The sequence below is a fragment of the Epinephelus fuscoguttatus genome, linkage group LG1 (genome assembly GCF_011397635.1).
Source record: "Epinephelus fuscoguttatus linkage group LG1, E.fuscoguttatus.final_Chr_v1".
NCBI lineage: Eukaryota > Metazoa > Chordata > Actinopteri > Perciformes > Serranidae > Epinephelus > Epinephelus fuscoguttatus.
In genome coordinates, this window is record NC_064752.1 from 18,921,961 (window position 1) to 18,948,487 (window position 26,527).

Sequence of the window (26,527 nt, forward strand, 5' to 3'; positions counted from 1 at the left end):
TGTGATAGCTGATATTTTGTGAATTAGGGTCCGGGCACAGGGTTAATCTGTTGGGACTATGAGGCAGACAAACAGTGTAATCCCAGGGATCATTACATCATCCTACCATTACTCATTCGTCCATATTTCCAAGGTCAGTTGGGTAACATCCTGGCAGGGCTGATAATTTGAGAGATTGAAGTTCCTGCAGGCTGCATCACGATGATGCAGAGAGATTAATGGATTGCAGATTGATTGGTGATGTCACTGGGTAACAAAAGGTTAAGTAAAGCTGCACCTGCAGGCTGTGTGAGCAATCAGGAGGAATCTCATCAGGCTTTTATCCTGCATCCGTTGTTTTTTTTTTGCTCTGCAGCAGCCAGAACATCGTATTCTTTCTGAAATATTGATCACAGCTGAATGGCTGTATCACCATGCAACACATGTGACTCTTCACTCGAGACTTGTGAAGGCAAACTGAATATTTTTCAAATCTCAGCCACAGAATAGTGTTTCATTAGTGCAAGTGAAGCATGCGGTGAAGTGAGGTGTCTAAATCTGGTTCAATTTGTAAAGGGAACTGCAGTCAGCTGAAGGAAATCCTGTTTCTGAAATAGAAATATTTTCCAGTTATTTTCCGCCTTCACTCATGTGTTTCTCCATCTCTCTCTTTTCCACCAGTGCGCTACCTGCTCAAGAACAATGTGAGTCCAGACCTCTGCAATGAAGATGGCCTCACCGCTCTGCATCAGGTACGACCGTCCACCTGTGTCTCCACCTGTCTGTCTGTCTCTCTCCACCTTCTGTCTTTCTTTCTGTATCTGTGGCACTGATGGCATCTTATCCTGAAACTGAAAATGACAAATGATGTTAAGTAGATAGATTTTTAGTTGCATGTCAAACATCAAAAATACAGAAGACGTCTTCTGGTAGCACCCGCAGGTTGTTGTCCACTAATCACAGGTCTGGCAGTTCAGTCCTCGCCTTCTTCTGTACAGACAAAATGTCCTGTGAACTTCAATGTACTCCTGATGGTTAGACCAGCGTTCTCTAGACATGATAGTGCAGAGCGCCTTGGTAACACAGTGGTTACAGCACATGCCACATTACAGCAACGTCTCAGATTTGATTCCAGCCTTTAGACCTTTATTGCAAGTCATATCTCTTTCTCTTCCCATGTTTCCAGTCTATGCCTCTGCACTATTAAATTAAGGCAAGAATGCCTGAAAAAAAAGACTCTTAAAACAAAGAAATGATTATGCTATGATAAATCAGACACAGATTTAAAAAACTGTCTCTGTTTTGGCAAAAATTACAGCAAACTGTTTTCAGTGAAGCTGTCAATAGGTGTGTGGACCATGAGGGCATGTGTCCACATGGTGTTTCTGTTATGCAGAGAAGCAGCTACAGGGTTCTGGGGAGCTCTTTTAAAGAAAAACGCTCCAATATCTTGACATTAACATTAGATAGGTAGCTAAGATAACAGGCTCTACAAAGAGCAATGTTAGCAACAAGGGTACAACACGTATGGTGATAAATGCACAACTCTCACCATCAACATCCAGCGTCCGGCTGATGTGCTTCCACAAACGGGTTTCTCTGTGTTTGTTGTGATAGTTTCTGACTGACGTGTCATTCAGCTTGGGACAGAGGGAAGCTTAAAGACCGTCAGTGATGACAGCAGCACCGCCAGATTTTAAACTAGAAGCACTCGGAGAAGCTGCACAGAAAAGCTGGAGCACTTTGAAAAAAGATGCAGCACTCTAAAAAATGATTCATGGGGTTAATGGATAGCACTTAAGAAATGTTTGTTTCATGGATGTGTTCTTGTCAGTTGACAACTTATTTTAAGAAACTGGCCAAAATAAAACAAATATTTTTGACATTTCTGATTCAGATGGAATTAAAATAAATAAGTAATGATATTTTAGATAAAAAAAATGTCCACTAAATATCACCACAACTTTTGAATAAATATTAAGTTGATGCAACTTCAAGTTTTTGGGAGGTTAAAGCAAGTCATGTTGGCTGCACTCAACTAACATTAGAGTCAGATTACATTAGACTCACAGGACTGACTCAATAATACCAGAGTTGGAACTATTTGAATTGATGCATGCAAATTGTTACCCTAATTTATTAAAGTTGAGCCAGTGGATCATATTTTAGAGTGTGAGTGTGGCGCTTTTTCTCCAGACGGCTTCATATGCGCTCTCCTAATTTGGAACAATAGTTAAAAAGTGCTGGTGCTAAAAAAAACGTGTACACAGGCCCGAAGACGGTGAACTGTGTCTTGCTTTGGTGGAGAAACATGACTGAAAAACACATCTCTGGATGCCCTCTAGTACTTTAACATATTGATTCAGGCATTTATAATTTAGACATGTATCCATATACCACAGCCACTTATTGACTGCTTGCTACCAGTGGGCAAAAGGAAATAAAAGTAATACAGTCTCTTATTTTGGGGAAAACTTATGCACACAATGCATCCTCTTAAATTCATTTTTTTTTAAAATGCAATTTTTGAAGCCAGTTTAAATTCTCCTCTAATCTCCTCAGGCAGTTAAAAATGGCCTGTAGAAGTTTGTGTATAATGTCTAAATGTGCGCCAAATACCTGAAGATAAAAGATACTGCTTTTACAACAGATATTTTCCTGAGTAACTGACTAACTGAAAAGTTTCCTATGTGTATAAGAAACTCGGTCTTCATGCAGCACCCATTTTCAAGACTCAGTTTCTGTTTAATCAGTTTATTCTACTAAACAAAACATATCTACCGAAGCGTAGAGCTTTCACTTGAAAAGAAAAGTTTTTATTTTAAAAAATCTGCTCGTTGATTCAGAAAAACAGCAGAATTTTTTTTCTCAACTGAATGCATAACACTTTTGTAAGTTTCCTTGTAAAGAGGACAATAGGAAATAATGGAATGAATGTTATTTTGATGCAGATTGGATAATTACACCTTTCTTGTTCAAGTCTCTCACACTGCCTAATTTCATTATTACATTTGATGTAAAACACTGAAGACTAAACAGAATATTTTGTAAAAGGTACTCGGCCCTCTCATGCTGTGTGTTGTCTTCTTGAGTTTATTCTGTTGTCAGATATCCCACATCTCCTTGTTTTGCCTCTGCAGCAGTAAAACCTTGTGTCTCTCTCCTTTTTAAAAACTTTGATTAATCAGGTCCAAATGTATTACTGTTACCATGTGAGCCTTTGTTGAAATATAATTAAATCATTTCCTGGTGTGATTAGTTTGCAGCTGTATGAATTAAAGTGCCTTGTGCAGAATAGACTGTTGAGGTTTTCTGACAATGAAAAAATGATTCTTAATAGAGAGGAAATGAGTTCAGTATTGGGGAAATTAGTCCATTTCGATGCAGGAAATTGATAGAGGAGGTCAGGCCTATTTTCTCTTGGTAATTAGAGCCATTACTGGCATGATCATCAAAGCTTTCACCTCATCCAAAATCAATGCTCCAAATAACTTCCTACTCAAAACTACTCAGCTGTCTGTGTAAATAATGGATCATTACATGTCTCATTTAGTCACAAATCAGAGTCTTGATCTGAGAAGTTTTCCGTCATTCCTCTGAGTCGTAGTCATTTCCTGTCAGCACACTGAGAGACTGGCCCACTTTGCCACGTACAAACATTTGTCCAGGCTCCAGGTAGTCTTTAACAACAAAGTCCAACCATTAAACCAAAACCAGGGGTTTCACAAAGATAGTCTGTAATCTGATACAGTGGTTCCCAACTGGTCTAACCACAGGGTCCAGGTTTCTCCTTAGTCATTGGTTCACAGTCCACACAGTTTGACACATTAAGCGTCATGGCCATGTTGTCCAGCTAGTTTGCTGTCTCTGTCCAGTGCCTGTCCGTCAGTCACTCAATTTACACCAGGAAATGGCACTTCAAAATAAAAGCTCCGTGCTGGAAATTCACTCTACTTCAAAATAAAGTGCGTTTTTTTTTACAAACTTGACACATTCACGAGTCACTTGCGGTCCATTCAGAATGAACCCATGACCTACTTTTGGACCGCAACTGTAACTTGAGAACCACTGATCTAAAGCCCTGTTTCCAAGTTGTCACAGTGAAATTTAAGGCGTGCTGATGGATTCACGTTGTCAGCTCATGCATTGAGTAACATTACAAGTTAACGTTCCACCTTAAAAGTTGCCTGCAGTCGACCCAGTGAATTAAGTTCATTTTTTTGTCCGACTCCAGCTGCTGCAAGAGGCAGCAAAACATCCTTTCATTTTATAGTTACAGTAGTTATAGAGAGTTTACTAATAAAACTTTCCACAGTGTGAACAGTGGTTACATGAGCCTCAAAACCAGCCACAACTCAGCCCTGAGCAGCGTGACCATCCGCTATTGACCAATCAACAGACTGCAGTGTTCACAGCTCCACCTTTTAGTACCAGATCTGTGTGCTAGGTACCCCAACAGAGGGGGGACCAAAAATGGGGACGGTACGGAACGGTTCCATTGGTACCATCCACAACTTTTCACAGTGGAAACGGAAAAAAGCGTATCAGACTGAACTGTACTGAACTGCTCGGTGGAAAAGGGGCTTAACACACTTCCTATAGAGAAGTGCCTTTTACAACCCCACCTCCAAAAATCTGAATGATCCCTTTGAGAACACGTTCTTCTGGACTTGAACAGGAATCTGTCCACAGAGCTGCTGCAGTTGCTGACCGTGTTGGTTCACCTGCTGCAGGTTAAAGATGCTGAGGAAAAGGCCTGTAAACACAAACAAGCATGAAGCCATTTATTTGTCACTGACACCCTGAAATGTCATCACTGCTCAAAGAGTAAACTCAGAATCTTATTTTTGTTCTTAAACCTACATCAAGGTCTTGACAGCATCTTTATACACAGTGAGGGGAGATGTTTACAGTGCAAGACACCAAGTTTTCTTGACCACTGAAGTCGCATTTCAAAGTAAAATAAATCTGACTTCCTGAAGGATGGCATCTGAAAGCATTTCAAATGGATGTGATGCTCATTTATAACCTCAGTTTCTCATCTGCCTCTCAGCCCTCCTGTCCCCTCTCCTCTCATTTCTTTCTACAGTTGTACTAAACCTCTGACAGTTTATGTCCTCTCCCTTCGCTCTGCCTCAGCTAACACGGCCGTCTCTCTTTCCCCCTCGGCTGCTCAAAGCCTAATACTCTGGCTCCTGCTGGGAGCCTGCGAAATGAACAAGGGGAAGAGAAAATTGAAGTCCATCAGTCACCACTGGTGTGGCTGGTGTTTTAAAAGCCGGGGGCCGTGGGGCTGCCAAGAGATCAGATTGACCTTTGGGCTTTCAATGTGTGTGTACCCGATAATCTGCTATTTGGACGGGTCAACCTGCACACCGTCTCCGAGATGAGACCTTTTCACTCCTGCTACAGTTTGACAAATACTGCCATTCACACACAGGCAAATGGGACAATATATACAGACAGAAATACACATGGGGAATCCATACATACACACACACATCATATGGCAGAGGGTGAGATAGATGAAGGGAAGTGGTGGTGATGTTTCTCTAAATGAGATGTCATACCTATCTAAGGTTGGTCTCACCTCACTGATAGGACGCATTAATCAATAGATAGCTGCACATACCTCAAAACACAAACACACACACACACACACACACACACACACACACACACACACAAATAACTCACCAATACCTATATACACTTCAATATTTACTACGTCATCCCTTGAGAATAAGTCAATGCGTCATGAAAGATGATGAATGTGTGCGAGGCCATGATCACACCCTTCCTTGGTGCTGCATCAAAAATACAACCTCCTTGTCAAACATATCTTCTGTTTAAAATGACTGTTGCCATGATTAATTCCCAGAGTTTTTAAATTTGTACAATAATATTTTAAACCAGTGTGCACTGTTTAGGCATCTTATAAACCTCCAAACTTTGGGATCTATTACTGAAATGCTGTCTTTGATAGTTTGATACTTGAATGAAGACATCAGCAGGTTTTCCACAGGACAGCAGGGCAAGATAAGAGTTGGAGATGTGCTTGTTTGCACAAAATCACTGTGGAGCCTGTTAGCTGTAGCTGGTGATCTCACAACTCATTTTCTCCTCTTCTGCTTTATTTACATGTAATATTTAAGCCTCTATATTGCACAATGCATCAATATCTAGTTGTGTGGACCAGTTTTTATTGAAGAGTAGTACCTCTAGCAAAGCTCCATTACCTCCTCTACAGATACATTGCATATTCTATAGCTGCCTTCACAACAAAAGCCCCCTGGCAGGTTTCCCAGTAGCTCAGTGGGTAGAGCGGGTGCCCCATGTACAAAGGCAGTGTCCTTGTTGTAGCGGCCACAGGTTGGACTCCAGCCCGTGGCCCTTTGCTGCATGCCGTCCCCTCTCTCTTCCCCCCTCACCCCCCTCACACACTGTCCCGTCATTAAAAGCAAAAAGCCCAAAAACCTAATCTTGAAAAAAGACCCATGACTGGTTTGATGATGGACAGATTTTAATTTTGAAACAGCAGGAACTGTTTGGTTTGTATTAGCAGTAACCTAACAGCTCATATACAGCTGAAAGCGATCAGTGAAAAGTAAGTGTCGCATAGCCAGACCTACCTCTGTAGCATTGTACGAGTCAGCGCTAGAGAAAGATCTGAAGTCACCCAATATCTTCCTGCGATGGGGGAAAAAAATGCTCTGGCTTGTTTGAATGTATTTAAACCAATCACAATCATTTTGGGCAATGCTAAAGGCAGGAAGCAGCAATCGTTCCCTTGTAAAATAGTGTTGGGTGGAACTTGATTTGGTGGAACATTTGCATGTTGTGAGGCGAGCACTGTCATTAAAATGGCTCATTATCTGCAAAGAAAAACACAGCAAAAAACAGGAACAGATAGAGCTAGGTATTGTTTGAAAAATGACATTACCAATACCAATACCAGTACCCTTTAAGTGATACCCTTACCAATAGAGTATTTCATTTGATATCCATCGTGTGTATGGAGTGGTGTGTAGTATTGCCATGCAACACACTGCACTCAACTTCCCCACACCACAGACTGTGTGGGTTGTAGCTGCTGCTGCAGGATTGTGAGATCTGCACCAGGGACAGTTGTAAGAATCGCCAGCTGCACACACAGTGACAGGGCTAACTGTTAGCATCACATGGCTAATGTTACTGTTATAAATGGGTTTAGGTATTGGCATTGATGTGAGTTTGTTGGGTCAGTTTAATAGCTCAATGTTGGGACTAAGTGCCGCAGTGTTAGCTTGGACTTATCGATCAGACTCGCTGGCAGGAGGGTAGCAGCAACAGCAAGTTTGCTAACAGTGTAAAAAAGATAGAAATCTGGTATTGACTAGTGTTTTGAAAGATGTGGCAAATCAACTTCAACTGGCTGTTTTAGAGAATGGATCGACTTCTTGCATGAGAGTACGGAAAGACGGAATCTGGACTTTTCTGAGGTGCAATTGCAAGTTGTGTCATTCACTCTACATCTGGACAACAACTTATCAGAAGAACAAAGCAGGCATGCTTATTACATGATGAAAATCTTCGTTGAAAGTGCCATTTTCAGTATGGAAGTTGTTTTTTTCAGAGATTGTTGTTTCCCCTAGCAAAGGGGATTTAGAAGTGGTAACAGCAGAGAAAAGAAGGCATGGCGTAAGGGAGGAAGAAGCCGGTCTAAATCGGCCAATGGCAGGCTTACAGCCACCATTTACATCCTGTGAGTCAGACTAGACAAGAGTAAATCATAGCTGATATCTATGATCGGGAATGTAACAGGAATGTAGGAGTGACACTAATCTTCAAAGCACAGATATCCAGTCATAAGCTACAAAACATCGTCACCTCTTGTGGGCAATCAGTTTAGAAACAGCTTTGGTTTGAGGGAGCTCATCATGCGTTGGCCCTGGTTGGCTTTGGTACTGAGCACAGCCACAACAGCGTGGGCCGGCCTGGCTGTCCCCTGCTGTGAGGCTCAATGCAGGCTGCTTGGAGAGATTAAAACGAGCTACACTATATATGGTAGAAGAGTATTAGCTTCATTGACCATATTTGTTTTTCTCACCTGTATCTGTAGTTAAAAATCCCACACCAACATTGCCCCATTTGTCTTTTAAACAGTGCTATTTTTGGTCTGAACACCCTTCAAGGTGGAGGCAGATGGTATCCTTGCCAGCGGACGCTTTCAAACACACTCACCTCATGTTGTCCCATGTTTGGTTGAGTCACCGCCGTTATCTGGCTCTGAGTTCATGTGTTTTGCTTCAGGACCCTGGTGTGGCTGAGTGGGCACGATGACCCAGAACATCAACAGACTGCTGCAGTCACATTTAAAAATATTTTACTTCAGTGATTCAACCATTTAAATATTTATGCAGAGATGACAGAGACGGGTACAGAGATGACTGAGGCGGGCTTTAAACTCGGGCTGCAATGATCATCTGCAGGATTTAAGACGTGAAGTTAAAAGACTACTTTCCTATGTGGTCTCAGGTCTTTTCATCAATCATTCGGCTCTTCATAACGTCAGCCTTTGAGGACCTTAAATGCAGACCTGCCTGCCTTTCAGCACCACGCTCTTCCACTCAGCTCCCCAAATTCAGTAATAAGCCCGGAGCTGTCACTCTAGTCTCCGGCACTTTTTGTGTTTTCAATTATTTTTCAAAGATGTGATTAAGTGTTGATGTTCTATTAGACAGGAAGAGTGACAGGGAAGGTCAGAAAATGACATGCAACAGTGGTTTAAGCTGTACCTGAGCCCAGAAATCATCCAGCGTACCCCTGATATCCCTGCTGCCTGTCACAGCTTGGCTTCAGTTCATTTCTCCTTTTAGGTCTAATTCTGAGCAGCTGAAGTTTCTCCACACAGACCTCCTCCCCTCTTCGTGATTTGCATGAGTCCTATCATCTCTGGTAAAAAATATAAAGTGCTTTTATCCTTTAACCTCCCGCAGTCTCAGCCACCTGGTCCTGGTCTCGCTCACTTAACCCCCTCAGTATTTCAGTTTCTGTGCCAGCTCTGTCACCGACAGCCCTCACTGCACTCACCCTGAGGGAGTTGCGTGTGACGGTTTGACGTGTTATGTGTGTGACCCACTACTGGGAAATTTTAAAAAGCAGCTAGCAGCATTAAGCAGCTAACTTAAATTAGAAGAACAAACCAAGATGTCCACAAACTGGGGAGAAAGTGAGCTCCTTACTCTCTGAGCAGAGGATGAGATCAACCACCATATAACAGGGACAGTAAACGATAGTTAATGAGAGCTGATACAGTTGGAGGCTGGTGCAGCTACGTGACCCACCCATCATACCTACACATCAGTCCATGATCTGACCTCTTTGCCCCTTGGTCCAGAGGAAATGCCAGGTTAGCATTTAGCTAACTATGAAGTGTTTGTTAAAAGAGAGGCTGTTAGAGTTACATCTCAGTACTCATCAGCTGCTAAGCTTGGTCTCATATTCATTCACTGCAGGGTGATGTTGTAGCAGGGTTCAGGTCACCCTTATGTTGGTGGATTCGTCTTGTATTAGCGGTGGACGTGGTTTGCAGGGGCGTGTTGTGTTAGACTCCAAATGGAGCATGACTGCAGCTGTCATGATATGCCCCAGTTATTCTTTAGAAAGTGCTGCCTGACGCTTATGTTATACGTCAGACTAGAGGTTACACATCATGGCTGTTTTGCTACTGGAACAATAGAATATTAAATATTTTGCAAAATATACAAATAAATAAGATCTTAGTGTTTTTAAAGGAGCAGAAGCAAAACAAAATTTAAGGAAAATGTGGGCTGTGCTGGATGTGACGGACACTGAAAGCTAGCTTGCTTGCTAATGTTAACTAGCTTGCTAATAAATACAATGTAATATGATATTATTGGTAAATTTTCCATTTTCTTTCATTCCATGCCTTTTTTAGACTCACTGCCAGCCAGGCGGCATCTCTCACGTGGGGCTGTTTGTATTTTTCATGGCCATTGTCAAACAATATTGGCTAGTTAGACAACAATCAGTGTCTCCTCCACACATACGTCTTAGCTATCGGTTGACGCAATGACTTTACCGGTCAAAGTTCACCAAAGTTGAACTCCATGTATGCAGAGATGCAGTGGTGTTGTTAGGCCTGGCCTCCTGGCTTTAGCCCTGAATGTTTATGAATAGTCCAGGATCTAAATAGGCTGTATATGTATTTTATAAAAATAAGAATAGTCTTAATAATGAAATAATAATAAAATGTTTTGGGTCCTCTTTGTTGTTCGAGCAGCACATTTTCTGTGATCACATGCAGGACAGAGAACGCATTAGTAATCTCTTTAATGTTGCAGCTGGTAAAGGTAAAGCTAATTTTAAATGCTTGATATACTGCTGAATAGTTTAATCCAGTTGTGTCAAACTCATTTTAGTTCACTGGCCACTTACTGTCCGATTCAATCGCAGGTGGGCCAGACCAGTAAAACCATTGCATAATATCCTATGAATAACAAACACTTCCAAATTCTTCCCTTTTTTGTTTAAAGAAGTACATTTTAAAAACACTCATCCATTTACAAAACAGATGACAAACAGCCTGTGATGTCTTCTGAAGAATAAGTGCAATTTCAACAATATTTCTCAGTTTTTCCACATTCACTCAGTCTGCTACTCACTGTCATTACATGAACACTGACATCACCACATCCAGCTAAAGTGAAAGAAAAAAGCTGTATTCTGGTCGGGGTGGAAAAGCCTCTGAAGCTGCATTTTGCATGAAAAAACCTTGCACCTCTCAGCCTTCACAAGTGCATCACCATTAGGTGTGCAAAGTCATCCAGTGGGCCGATTCTGGCCCCCGGACCGTATGTTCGACACCCTTTGTCTAATCTGTAATTATACATCATCATTTATCTGTTGATTAAATTTTGTAATAGTAATCTAAGTTTTCAAACTAACTAAAGCAGACAAATGAATGTAGTGGAGTAGAAAGTACAATGTTTCACTCTGAGATGTAGTTTAAGTGTTAAATAGCATAAAAGGAAAATACTAAAGTAAAAGCACCTCAAATTTTCCAAATTTTTAATTAAAGTAGTTGCAAAGTACTCTACTGTTTTTACTCAATAATATTTACTGACAACTACTAATACTTTTAACATCACAAGGTATAATTAATCTGGAAAAGAAATTTAAAAAACTGTTTTAAGGGTAAATAAAGCGCATAAAAAACATCTAAATAGAGCTTGTTCATAAAAAGTTTAGCCTTGACTCCCCTACAGAGGTTCAGACTAAGCCCTCTGATGTCCTCAAATCCAGGAAACACCCCTGCAAAGATACAAATTTGCTTTGACACAGGAAGTGAATATTTTATTCACCCCTCTGCTCGCACTGACTGGAAGTGAACGGGAGGGGAATATTTGCCAATGTTAATTTCGGTCATGTGTGACCGTGCCCTTATGTTAGCGTTGTTCGGCTCTGTGTGGGGAAAAAAGCAAAGCCTTATAATGAAGAATCTTGGTATTGCAGCAGTGTGGATGTGTAAGAAGGGGCCACAGTCTCAGCTTTATTTCCTCGTCATCCTGCCCCTCAGCCCTGACCACAGTCCTCTCAGCCCACTGACAGATCCCAGTAAGACTCTTGTTGTTGTTTTCCAGTCGCATAATCTGAGCCTTTGTCAGAACCACACTCCCGTCCCCGTCTGAATAGTTTCCATGAAAGCCACATTATTTTCAAGAAAGGTGGAGGCTGGTGGGCTCCACAGGGGGGAGGCTAGGAGTTTAGTTTAACGACTGGTTATCTTGTGGGTGCAAGTATTTTTTTGCAGAGTGAAAAGCTAAGAGATTAGTTTAGTCAGCGAGCAGGTGGGCTGAAGTATGTGGGTTTACTCAGAGGGAGGTTAGGAGATTAGCCTAGTTGTCGGCTGGTGTGTAGGTTGCAGTCTCTTGGGCTTTTTTCCTGACGACATCTGTCATGCCACTGCTGCAGGCTGGAGATGCGAGCTAATCCATCAGTGTATCCGATGTCTTTGACAAGCTTGTATGTCTCTTAAGAGTCTTGTTCTTGTCAGTTTTATGAGGCTGCTCATTTCCCCCTGAATTATATCTTCAAGCTTGCCAATTACCAGACTCTGACAGAAAATGAAATCCATAACTTGCTCTCTGAATTACCATCTCTGTGTAACAAGAGGATGAATTTGCCAATTTAATGCCCTGGTACGTGCACACACACTGAAGCACACACACATGGTAAAATAAGGAAATTAGTGACTCATCTCGTGTGTCTCTTCCTTAGAATCTGTTGTCTGAGCTGCTCTTTTGAAACCATTTACACCGGAAAAAATTGAGAGAAATAAACCAGTACCACTTCTGCTTTTTGGGAACTTCAGAGGAAAGTCTTTCTTGCTCATTCTGTTTCCTCACCTTCCTCATCTGAGCATCACTGACAGTAAAAGCCTTTAACAGCAGGTCCACCTGAATTTGTAGTTGTGTTTTTACGTGTATCAGCCTTTCACATCAAGTCTGGTGCTGATTGCTTTAGAGAAGACTCAGATAAAAAGAGAATCCTCTAAGTCAACCTCCTCCTGTGCTCTGTGACTGTGACCACATCTCCACTCTGTAGCCTTCATATCTTTTTTCTTTGTCACGCTGCTCGCCTGCTTTTACTATCACGCAGCTCGTTTCCCTCGTCATATACATATCACAGAGATTTCTCCACTATCTTTTGACACGCACCACTTCAGAAGGCCAGGACAGGTTTATCTTTGACTCACTGTAGGTAGCTCAAGTAGAGAAGAGACATAAATCAGCTTAAATTGACTCACTTGTATCCGTTAGTGTCTGAAGTTTATTAACATCAGTCACCTAAAGATAGTGGTCATAGCAGACTAAGTAAGGCTGTAACAGCAAAACTATTGCCCTCAACTAAGAGTTTTCCCAGTCAACCAATTTAGGGCCATTAGTCAACTAGTCGCCCGCATGTTTACAATAATTATTAAATGATATACTTTGGGCGGGGCAACACAATGGTTTGAGTTGAAGCTGTGAGAAAGAATAGTATCAGTAACATTGTTAACACTGTGCTACATTACAGAGAAATACCAAACCGTACTAATGAACCTTCATTAATATAGGCCTATATTTTATCTACAAGTGCACGTCACACACTGAGCGAGCCGCCTGTTAATGACGCTGTCGGCAAAGCAGTAATGATTGTGCTAAGTGGCTAATGGGCATGTAGCTACTTCCATGTGTCAGATGATACGTCATGTTTGTAGTGGACCAATGAAGATGAGTTTACATATCACCTTGGGTTCGTCCTTCACCTTCTCAAAATGATCCCACACTTTGGATTTCCTGCCCGACATGTTATTAACTAGCCTGTGGAATAACCGCAGGTACCAGTGACTTCTGTCTGACTGCTGAGCGTGGCCACTTCCTGTGTCTGTCCTTTCAAATTAAATTCCCACATGGTCCAGTCATATAGGTCTTGATTTATTTTGACAAGTCACAGCTCCTAATAGAGTTTCACGCCTTTTTCTTTCTTTCTGCGACTTAGTGACCGATGAAATCTTGCCGACTAATGACCTTTCTGGTTGACTAACGTTTGGTCGACTGTTAGGGGGCAGCCCTACCACTGAGTGTGTTGACTCATGCAAGAGTAAGTTTACTGCTTGTTCTTCTGTTTTATAAAAGCAAGTGTGTGTCATTTCAGGACAGGACAGAATAATCTAATTTGGAAACTTGGGAGGAATTCGCAAGGGAATACTGTTTGGGTTAAATGTAATAACTAGACAAGGACACTTAGGAGTTATTATTTGTTCAGTTGACTTTAAACAAGCTTTGTAGCTGCACTGATCACGTCCACCCTTGTCACAGTTTTTTATGTCTCTGATCCAGAAATACACCGTTCCACTCTGTTAATCCTGCCTGCAAAGTTCTGATTGGGTCGCTTGTTTTTCCAACCAGGGAAACAGCAGTCACTGAGGACCTGACCTGTTTTGATATTTAAGATAAGGACAGCAATTTAGTGGTGTCACATTTAACCCAGGTGCATTTCTACTTGTCTCACAAATGCTGACACTAACCACAGGTCAGACTTGTTGAATGTGGATTGTATTTTAGTGGTCACTTAGGTTTTTACTCACATGAACAATGTAAAATTTTGTCTCAGGAAAAAAAGCACAGATATTCAGTGTAAGACTGAATAAAAAGGCCTTATGTGTTAACCTTCATGTGCATACTTTTCACCGTGACTAAAGCGTTAGTCACAGGATGTGTTTGTCAGCCACTAGTGTTTCCAGACAGTCCGCCTTTGTGTTTTCTATGCATCTATTTCACCTCTTATCTGCCTTCCTGCTATCTGTCCTCTGCATCTGTGAAGTAATTTCATTTCTTCTCTTGTGTTGTATATTAATTCATGTACTCCCCCCACACTCCTGTCAGAGCCGCCTTATCAGAGTAGCCTTGGCTGTCGGAGCTACAAAACTCCAGAGAATGCACACAACTCATTTTCTCCTAACGTCAACATGGTCTTTTTTTTGTTGCTGTTGTTTAAGTATTCAGTTTAACTATTTTTTTTCAGACGGTAGGCAGGCAGAGACAGAGATGGAGTACAGGTGACTGAGGAGACAGATTGAGGTTTTCTTTTGAGGCTGGCGGGGACGTACATGGAACCAAAGGTGACGGTGTCGACCATTAAATCATCTCACAGTCCCATCTGTTCGCCGTGTCACCAAACAACAGCCTTTGTGCTCATTCCTTACTGACTGAATTACATTAAAGACTCCATACTCATCACTTCATGAATATATAGTGTCAGAAAAGAAACATTTAGTGTTTGCAGGTATATTTAATCGCTGTGTAATGTTCTGTTGTGTTGAAAAATAAGGTGACACATCAGTCAATCAATCATTTATTATTTGTCACATGGAATCATACATGGTACACGTCTAGTTAAATGTGATACCATCAGCTTCATCAACTTGTGCACTGTAATTTAGTCCCTTTTTGTCTCGTCTTACACTGTAGGCTGCTGCTTTGTAAGTGTCCATTTTTCCAGATGTATATTTATGGCATCCCTGATGGTTCTAGTAATCTATAGTTTCTGGTTGTGCATTGATGTAACTGTAGTTCTGGGTACAGTTGCGTCTGTTTTTGTACCAATTAAATTCAGCACAGTCTCAGTGAATTCACTGATGTCAACGGTGACATTACCAGTTGTGTCCTGGAACGTGCTCCAGACTTTGACTAGCTTCATCTCACGCGTTACTGGGGGTATGCACAATAGTACGTCTACAAATCTTGACCTCAACAACACAGCTGCATGGTTGCTCCTCCCAAATGCGGGCAGCAATTCCGCTCTTAAGCCACTTCTGAATGGCCCACAGCGGGAATCCAGAGTGTTTGTTCCACTCGTGCGCAGGGCAAGCAGGAATGGGACAGTACCTCACATTCCCACTGTCACACCAGTCCTTATGTACTGTAAGCGGGATTTATACTCGTGTGGCAGATCCTACGGCGTAGCCTACTCACGTAGCCTACTCTGTTGTGAGCATTTATACTTGTGAGGTGGTGTGTCTGTGTCACTCTGCAGTTACACCTCCAAAACACTAGTCGGCGGCAGGGTTTCCGTGAAGTGCTGTAAAGTTCAGTTGATTCAAAACACACATTAAACACACATTAAACATGGCTTAATAGAGACAATTTTAAACACAAGTACACAAATGGGTTTCACTATAACTAGCAGCATTCACAGACAAAGCACTTGTCTTTTACTGGACACATTTTCCCCACAAATACAACATGCTAATGTCATTAGCACAAGCCTATGGCATTTTACATTGTATAAATTAGCCTAGCAACAAGCTGAGATTTCCTCTTCTCACATAAAACGCCTTCACTCCTTCGCTCAGCAGAGTCCTCTACCTTGTCAGAGTGGCATATTAAAAAGAGTCACCTGGTCAAATGGTGCCGCCCAGGATTAAGCCAAGTTTTGGTTCAGTAGATCAAAGGATATTAGAGGTCCTGAGATCCCTGTTGGAAACTGATGCGTGACGGTGGTTGGCCAGTTTATTATCCAACGTCTGTACAATGGCTAGCAGGACGCTTGTTCGGCTGTGCCCGTCTTTCGTCGATGTTTACAGCTATTCACACTTGAAAACCTCAACCTAGCCAGCTAGCAGTCAGTAGGAGGAGAGTTCATAGACTGGTGAGTTAATTTCCTCCAGTAACTCGCAGACACACATCACCACCATCCAATGTAGACCACAAAAAGAACCAACAACACTTCACAGTACACATAGGAGCCTATATTTAGCCCAAATTTAACTAACAGAGAGGTGACAGGAAACATCTGCGCCTACATAAAAAACAAACAAAAAACACTTTTCTGTGCAGTAAGCTGGGGCTGCAAGTATTTGTTTTCATGATAATAGTTAAATCAAATGGTTTTTTTCCCAATGAAATGTCAGAAAATAATGAAACATTCAGGCTATTTAACTTCTGATAGCCCAGGGTGACATTGAAATGTTATGTTGGAGCCATGATATAGTTTTTGTTTAGTTTATCCTTATCTAAGGTAGATATAAATATACACATGCAGTTCTGAAAGTGAACACAACTTTCAGCCCGTCGTGCTAAAATAACGTAAAACCAACATTTTAAATCTAAATGATGTCAGTAGGATGCTGAGGAAGAGTCTGCCGCTGTTTGCACTCTCCAAAGTGAATCCGGTCCGTCCTCTAATCTGCCCTCCCCTTCTCTTTCTTGGCATTTCCACCCTGTTGCTTTATATTCATGTTCGCGCCTCACTCTGTGTATTACTGTGACTTGCTCTTGCTCCTACTCTCAGACACTAGAAACCTCTAGAGATTGCACTTCAGCTCATCCTCTATGTAAATCCATGAAAAAGAAAAAAACGTCTGCTCTGCACTCCTCAACTCCTCAAGGTTTCTATGGTGAACGTGTTTCAGAGAGGAGGAATATTTACAGACAAAAACTGTGTGAAAGGGAAAAAGTTTTCTGGGGGTGGGGGGCAGTAAGTTTTCCACACAACACAGCAGGTGTGTGACAGCATTTCTAATTTAACAGGGGCTTCAAAGGGAATGAAGTCAGACGTCTCCTTTCAGAAATCCACCTTGTTACCTGAAACATATTCAACATGTTGGTCCAGTCTCTGAACTTCTCGACACAGTCAGGATGACCAGCTCACTAAGTTGCACCAAGTAACGTCCCTGCAACACTTTAACATCGTACATGTCTGAGTCTGTTGTTGTCAGATTAATGTGAAGGTGAAGCCAACCAGACAGGAGCTACTCAAGGACCAGACTGAAAAATCTGGCTCTATAAGTTACAGTGAATCTATTCATTAAACTGTGCGTGTTATTTTTTATTAATTACGTTTTTGTGACCCAGTGACTTATGTTATCCCTTAATTTGTACAGGTCACTTTGTTTTTATCTTCAAGGTGTTGACATATGACTGTTAATGAAAGTATGTCTCTGCTACTTTAGCTGCCTCTAAGTCAGATGCTGACATTGTTGGTATCTAACTTCCTGTCTGTCCTTTGTGCTTAAGAAACAAACTTTATTAACTGTGCAAAGATCAAGGACAGTGTAAGACGTGGGTGGCATTATAAATGTTTTATTATCAAGCGGGAAAAAAAGGACAGAAAATTTAATTTTCTATGTGATATTTTGTCTTTTATCACACATTCTGTGCTAAATTTCCTGGTTTACATCAAATTACCTGTTAGCTAAAACTTTTGGGACATGGCTTTTATGACTCTTTTATCTGCGGCTGAGACTTGATGTTAAATGCTGTGAGATGACGGGTAACTTAATGCCCCTTTATTAAAAATAAATAAATAATGGCCATGTAATACTTTATTAAGAAGGGGAAAATGTTTTCTGCAACTGACATTAAAGGGAAATTTCGGTTTATTTCAACCTGTCTCCTATCGTCCTAAATCTGTTTCAAGTGACTAGTGACATAGAAATAATAGTTAGCATGTTAGCCGTTAGCCTAGATACAGCCGGGGCGCATAGTAGCGTCAGACCTGTTAAAACGTAAGTAAACGTGCAACCTTCAAGTGCAAAGTTAGTCCACTAAACTCCACTAAAGCTTTTTTTCCACAAAGACCGCCTCATATCGTTAGGATAAATGTCAGAGAACATATAGAAAACGACATGTAAACGTGTTGTCTTACCTTACCGGTGTGGTGCCATGTTTGTTTACCATCTAGCTCTGCTTTCCAAAGCGCAGCCGAAATATATTGCCAGCTCTAGATAAAGCCCAGCTGGATACTAGCGTTACTCCAGGTGGAGGTGTCTCGTCCTCGGTCACATCCAGACCTTGAAAATAAGGCTGCAACCGGTCCCATTCCTTGCAACAGAGGCATTCCTCTTCTGTGGGCACTGGGGCACAGCATTCACAGGTACACCACCAATCTCCAGAGCTACGCAGCCTTGCAGCAGCCATTCCTCCTCTCTCGTCCTCTACCTGTTGCGCCTCTCTGTCTCTCCTCCTCCGTTCTTCAATTTCACAAAGCTCTTCAGTGTATTCTGGCTCAAATAAATAAGGGCGCCATCAAACTCTGCAAAAAGTCAGCCATTATTCTATAAATCTTTCATAAAATAAATGAATGAACTTTTCAGGCTACTGTCAGGTTCTGCCTTGCAGCTGTTGCTGCTTGTTCAGGTACGCTATGAGATCGCTGCTTGTTCTCGCGATATTTTGGCCACGCTTTGGAAAGCAGAGCTAAATGATAAACAAACATGGCAGCACACCGGTAAGGTAAGACAACACGTTTACATGTCCTTTTCTATATGTTCTCTGACATTTATCCTAGCGATATGAGGCGGTCTTTGTGGAAAAAAAGCTTGTTTAGTGGACTAACTTTGCACTTGAAGGTTGCCCGTTCACTTACGTTTTAACAGGTCTGATGCTACTATGCGCCCCGGCTGTATCTAGGGTAACAGCTAACATGCTAACTATTATTTCTATGTCACTAGTCACTTGAAACAAATTTAGGACGATAGGAGACAGGTTGAAATAAACCGAAATTTCCCTTTAAGAGGAAGGAAGGAAGGAAGGAAGGAAGGAAGGAAGGTTTTCCTGGGCACACTGCAGCATCCTTTTATCTCTTTACCTTCAGTATCATCAGTTGTCAAGAAACTACTAAAATGAAACCAAACCACGAAATATGTTTGATTTTCTACTTCTTTTTAAACTTTATTTCACAGACATCATATAATTATTGTTGTACCTGAATAAGTTTATATTAGAATTGCAAAAAACTAGTTTCATTATTTACTAATCTGCTCATTATTTTCTTGATTAATCATTCCAGCAAAAATTGCCTTTGGTGTGCACCAAAACCCAGACATATTTAATTTAGCATAATTGTTTTTTTTTTTATTATCACTGTACAAGTACAACAAGATTAAGTTTACAACTTCTGTATTGACGCTGTAATTAATTATAGAAAAAAATACATAGCAACTAAGTATTAACATTAGAAACAGTAACAGTCAATATTAGATATTTAAATAGTGCTTATAGCTCAGAAAACCAAAATGGTGCAAACAAAACACAACGGAAAACAGTGTGGGTGGGTTTATCATTAGTTCATGTACACTGAGGTTACTGTTTAGGTACAGCTGCAGTCACTGTGTCGCCAGATAAATATGGGGGCAGTTTTCAGTGACGTGAAACAGAGGTGAGCAGGAAATCCTCACATCTAAGAAGCTGGTAGCAGATAATGTCTGAGTGTTTTGCTTGACAAAACAAGTCAAACTGTTGATCAGTTACCAAAAAAGATGCAGATTAATTGATTGACTGACTAATCTATTCAGCGGAAATGTATTTAATGTAATTTATATCAGTTAAAGTTTGGGAAACTGTGTCAAAGCACAACATTTCTTTGATGTTTCATGATAGAAGAAGTAGTTTTTTTGTCCTGCCCCACCTGAGTCTTTGAACAAAAAAATCCTGCACCTTGTTCTTGCTCAGTTTCACAATGTATTAGTATTTAGTAGTGATACTGATGAATGAGTGACATTTTGCAATGCACCTGCATCTGTGACAGCTGGATGTGCTTCAAACTAATGCTCTTGCCCCACTCGCCACGTTTTTCAGATGTATCAGATTCAAACTCTATCAGCTAGCTGCCACACATGAAAACAGAGAGGATACGTGGCCAGAAAATTAAGAAATATATGTGATGGTGAACAAAGCATCACACATCGAGGTCTATTAGAGCAACTTTATATCCATCATTTTACATTATGTTGAAGATTATCCACTGAAGATCACTGTAACGATTTCATTACACACAACACAGTCCCATGACCTTTGCAGGTTTTCCATGACGGTGCGAACCCAGAGTCTCACTGCTACTATTATGGTTTTGTATTACAGTTTCCCATGATTCCCTTTATCACTGTCTCTCATGATATAATTGTTTTAATATATTTATAAAATATAGGGTTATTAAAACATGACTAATATAATCTAACAGGTGAAGGGTGCAGTTCAGAGTGTAGTTGTATAGTTTTACAGAGCCTAGTTTCCTACGTTTTAGTAAGAGGGATTGGGAACAGGGAAACAAAATGGTTTCTAATGAGTTTAATTTGTCATTAACCTACTTTAAAGAGGGACCATCTTTTTCTAAAACGTTTTGTTCATATCGATTTTGTAAGTGACCTTTTCCATTCTATACATATCCTCGACTGTTTCTAGATAAACAGTAGAGACGTGTCACATTATTTAAAATGTTCAATAAACTAGTAAACTTGCTTTTACTGTTTTACTTCTAACAACTGTTACATATATTTTCTCCCTTAACTGAGTGATAAATATTTTTATTGTGTTGGTTGTCATCCTTTAAGCTCTCACATCATACTGGTGTTTGACTTACTTTAAAAAACTTGAGCTTTTATTGATCCCCAGAGGGAAAACTCAAGTAAAGTATCCACACTGGCTGCTGATCGAAGCGGTTGACCTTTAGATCTTCAGTCTGGCGCTCTCCCAACTGAGCTATCGAGGGCATGTCTGCCTATTTAATCACATAAAAGTTCCACACGTAGAGGCTCTAATATTTGCATTAATCATTTGCAATTTGGAAATTGGAAACATGTGTCCAAAGCGTACCTTGCCGACACACGATGCATGATAAGGTGCCGCTTCACCAAACCCTTAGCAGGATAAGTGGCTCACAAGATGGACACATTTATTTGGCTCTTTTGTTTTTGGTTATCTCCATTTTGTTTCTGTTTGTTACCAACATTTGTTTCTCCTTTGTCTAAGTCTTTCAGTGGGTAGAGTCATAATGGGATTACCAGCAGTCACTTTGTCAGAGCAGAGTTTCCATTTCATCATGACAGATGTCTCATTTTCATTTCAAAGCACAGAGTCAAGAAGTGACAACACTCCAGTGGCTCCTGACAGACGTGAAGGTGCTCTTTGGTAAAAACATTCAGCTGTTTCTGGAAACAAAGAAGGATTTTTATGACATTTCTTCTTTGATATTCTGTACACACTGTGTGATGGGAGGTTGCAACATGGATCAGATTCAGACCCACAACTTCACCAACACAAATAATAACACTAGCTCTCGCTGTGATGTCCCCTCTCAGACTTTTGCTCTGAATCCTTCAGTTTTCTGATTATATCTGACCCTCCTGCTGCGACAAAGTAATCCCATTCTTTGACTCTGTGTCGGCTCCTTGCACTCTGTCTCCCTCGCTGTTGTTTTTCCTTGCTCGTCTTTGCCTTTGCTCAGCGGCGGAGCCCTGCCACACTCACACCAATTAGCTCTGATGGAGAAAACTGCTGTTGCTGACAGCAGCGAGATCGGAGGATGGTTTACATGGAAAAATTCTCCTTCCTCCCCACCCTATAATCACACCCAAGTGTAACAAGGAAAATACTTTCTGTCCCTCTTTGTCTCTGTGTCTCTGTGGATGGGTGTGAGTTATGGGTGCATTTCCAGCTTTGTCCCAGATCCAGGGAACAGCCCACACAATGGGCGAGATGTCAGAATGACTGTGTCCAAATTGGCTAAATGTGTTCTCAGTTTTGCACTCAGCAATATGCGATTAAGGGACTTTTGTGGAGATATGGACTGACTGCGTAATAGACTTCTTGTTCGCCTGTGCTCCTGGTGACAAATGAGTTCTTTTTCATCCTCTCCCTGCGATGATTAAGGTGCTGAAGCACACAGCGTCAATGCAGCATAGCTGAGTATTCACTGTATGAATTATATTCTACACCAGACTCAAAATAAGAAAGAGCTCCTTTTCATTTTCCTCCAAACAAGAGGAAACTGTGGATCTCAGTCGGTCTCCAGAGTTAATCCTCACATTACTACATGGCTGAGTTTGAAACAGCAGCTGCAGACACACGTGCATCACTTCTCTCCTCTTTATTCATTTCTTTCTTACTCCCTTTCCCACCTTGTCATACTTATTCACTCCATCTACCTCCGTCTGGGTTATTACACCAGCAAGTGTTACAGTATTAAAGATTAAACATGTTTCTTCTGTCCCCCCCTCCCTCTCTTTTTTACTACAGTGTTGTATAGATAACTACGAGGAGATGGTGAAGATCCTGCTGGACCGAGGAGCCAGCGTCAACGCTCAGGACAACGAGCTGTGGACGCCGCTGCACGCCGCTGCTACCTGTGGCCACGCAGGACTGGTCAAGATTCTCATTTCACAGTAAGACATGCAGATACACTACAGCAGGGTTTCCTGCAGCGTTTTGTAGTGGAGGTGCCTCCTCTTGGCTAAAGTGTCTTTACTTCTCCACCTCCACTTCAATTGGAAAAACCTTAAGGTTAAGATTACTTTGTCTTCCAAAAAAAAAAAAATCTTTGATGCAAGAAACAGCTGCCACAAACTTTTTTAGTGATCCTAAGCAGGGAAATTCAGTTTTGCAGCAGCACAAGGACTGAAAAGGTCCAGGTAAGTAGAGAAAGTTAATAATAATGATAACGAGAGGTGTATAGAACTAAAGTGAGAATAGAAACAGCTAGAAGGGCACTTAGAGAGCACAGACCTTTGCCAAGGCCAAACGTCCTACCTCGCAATGTTGAAGGTGCAGCGCACAGCATTCAGAATAGTATTTTAGCAGCAAACTATTTTTCTACTACTACTTCTGTAATTCATGTCCTCACTGGCTCGCTATTTGCTGCAGGTGTGTAGGCTCTGTCAGTACTATTGCTGTTGCTAGCTCAGCAGCGGTAAGCATTGTCACCTCACTAGTTCGAACCCAAGGGTACCCAATTTCCATATTCTCCCTGTGTCAGCGTGGGTTTTCTCCAGGTACTCCAGCTTCCTCCCACAGTCCAAAGACATGCAGGTTAATTGATAACTCTAAATTGTCCGTAGGTGTGAATGTGAGTGTGAATGGTTGTCTGTCTCTATGTGTCAGCCCTGTGATAGTCTGGCAACCTGTCCAGGGTGTACCCTGCCTCTCACCTAATGTCAGCTGGGATAGGCTCCAGCCCCCCCCACGACCCCCAACAGGATAAGCGGTTACAGAAATGAATAAATGAATGAATGTTACCAAACAGACAAACGTAAACCAAGCCGAATACACAACCTCTTCAGAGGAGGTAAAAATAGAAACTATACAAGGGCAATTGAAGACAACGTTAAAAGGTAAAGTGACAGTGATTTATAGTATAGTGTAATATAATCACAATAAAACACATTAATAAGAACACACAACCGAATATCAGCCTGAGATAAAACAACCAAGAAAATTAGTCACAAAGACATTCACTCTGTCAAGAACTACAAAAATTTTAAGGCACACATCTCAAATACAACCCCTTAGTACATGAACTACAAACAAACAAACACATCTCACTTTACATGCTAAAACACAAAAACCTGCAGAAATATACGTGTGGTGTTTGAAGCACCATCATCCAGCAACCAGCATTGGTCATATCTGTCTGATTCAGCTTAGAAGTGCTGACTGATTGATCATGTTGTCTGTTCTTTGCATTAATTAATGAGAGCATCACGTGGCATTATCAGGGAGAAGTACAAAAACAACCCAGTCAGTAAAAATCAGGTCCTGATGTGTAACAAAAGACTCATCAGGTTGAAGTGAGTTTGATAATCAACACTATGACGCAGACTTTTCTTCAGAGTCTGCATCAAGTTGAAGTTAGTTTAGAGTTTGTACTGACCAGCTGCACCAATTTCCCAAAGCAAACCCTCTACTCTCTCTCACTCACTCCACACACACACACACACACACACACACACACACACACACACCAGCCACATTGTGTAATTAACAGTCGTATTTTTGTTGTGCTGTCAGATATCCAGGTATAAATGCAGCCGCCATCTCCAGCGGGCTACTGTAGGCAGTTTGTAGCAACATGTGAATTACTTTTTAATTGAGTTGTGTGTAAGAGAAATGAGTTGTTCTTGATCCAGAAACAACCTGGAGGAGCAGAAATTGATAGCAATGCATCGAGAGAGTAGAGCCAATTCAGTTTAACTTAATTGAATTTATATTTCCCCGTGAAATCATAGGAATACGATTTCAGTGAAATGTAATCTGTCAGTTCCATCGATTTCAATGCCGAGCCCACGCTAACTGCAGCGGCGAGAGAAAAAACATTACATTGTAATAAAGAACATAATTTACAAACAAAGAAAATGGGCTGAGGCTGAGGTGCAGGAATGGTAATGTCTTTCTCCTTTTTCCAGTTGTAGGAAAGAAACAGGACTTTTTATGGCAGGCAGATATTGTTGGAGATCAGTATCAGGGTATTATTTAACATATATCAGTATATGTCCTGATATGGCAAGTGTATGATAATTGCATGTAAAGTATTTGGTACAATTAACTGAACTTCATCAGACAAACTAAAGTTTTACATTTGCTTGGAGTCATTAATTCAGGCGGCAGAATTTGGTAAAACATGATATCACATCATCACAGTCAATAGAGGGTAATATTGAATTATCTCGCAGCCTGAGGGCGTGTAGTGATTAACAAAGTTACTATTAGCCGTCTTTGTTATCTGAATGTTATTCATAATTCAATAATACTGACCCAGGTTCTCCAGAGGCAAAAACATCTTCATGTGTGGTCGATTTCTTTCCACGGACACATTAATACCTGAACATATGGGATAAATACTGTATAGAGTTGCATGTTTATTAGGGTTTAATTAGATCCTCTGAAATGAGAGCACACACACACACACACACACACACACACACACACACACACACACACACACACACACAGGCATTTAAAGATAAAGATTGTATGTACACAAACTTTGCCTGTGGACAATCAGAGCCTGTATGCAGCATGTAGGAACACACACATACACACACAGTATATTCAGATACACTGCTGCCATCTGTTGACATGTGGGACCTGTCAAGCTTCTCATCATATCTCATGGACTTATTATCCACAGTGAAATTACTGATGATTAAAAACGGCTGAATAATGCAGGCCAACTTGTTCTGGACTGAAAGAATTTAATTAGTATCATCAATTAGTGCTCCAACGGAGATTTATTTTGTCCAAGACTCGCCCAAGACTTTGACTTATAGAGCAGACTTTTTTCCAGCATTTTTTTGGGTCTCCCACTGATCAGAATATGAAATACAGCCCTGTTTTACTACGATGATTAGAAGCGCTGCTGATATAAACAAACTAATTATTTGAAAACAGCACAAAATTATAGTTAATGCTTTTTTTATTTCTTTTTTGTGCTCATTTGGATCACAGATTATGCCCTTATGTGTGATATATTAAACATCTTTTCCTCATGTAATCTTCACGTTGGCGTCGTTGCACATTTCAAAAGTAATATTCCAGAGGTTTTAATCATTTATCTGCTCATCTCCCACAGTGGTGCAGATCTACTGGCAGTCAACTCTGATGGGAACATGCCGTACGACCTGTGTGAAGACGATCCAACACTGGACATTATTGAGACGGCGATGGCCAACAGAGGTAGAGTATAAATGTTTGAAGAGGTAGAACTCGCTGTCTGTCACAGCAGACATCAGGGGCCGTGGACAGAATCTTTCAGCTGTAGCTCTTGGTTTATAAGGACATTTTTTGTGCTGCCCTGGAAAAGTCAGGGAAGTTATTACAGCGTCTGCACACAGATTGAGAAAATGTAGCTTCTCCATGACCCATAATCATGTCACTGGACGGAGTGTGCTGTGTGTACTTTATTCAATATTAAGCCAGTTAGATTGAACTTGTACCAGCTACTCTTTGTTATGCCCAGTCTAGGGGTGTCTGGGACATGACATGAAGGGCCCCCATCTTCCCCAAGTCCCAAGTAGCCACAATGAAAAAGTCATGCGGAATGATCAATAGTACGAATTTATTTGCAATATTTAAATAACAATTAACTGAAATAATAGCTTCAGGGTGGACTAAGGCCAAAATAACAAACAAAAGCAATCCTGCCCAGGGAGTAAGTAAATAACCTAACCAAACAAATAAAAAAAAAAAAAAAAAAACAAATGACAAAAAGCTTACCTCCCTAACTAAAT

At 41.0% G+C, this 26,527-nt stretch overlaps 1 protein-coding gene across 2 annotated transcripts in view; it reads left to right on the forward strand.

Annotated features, from left to right (window-relative positions):
* ppp1r16b (protein phosphatase 1, regulatory subunit 16B) overlaps positions 1–26,527 on the forward strand; it is a 149,565-nt gene that overhangs the window by 91,382 nt on the left and 31,656 nt on the right. For both annotated transcript variants that reach the window (XM_049587339.1, XM_049587426.1), the window contains exons 3-5: positions 661–731; positions 22,542–22,687; positions 25,870–25,973. In XM_049587339.1, the coding sequence (XP_049443296.1) occupies positions 661–731; positions 22,542–22,687; positions 25,870–25,973 (321 nt within the window). The remainder of the gene's footprint in view (positions 1–660; positions 732–22,541; positions 22,688–25,869; positions 25,974–26,527) is intronic.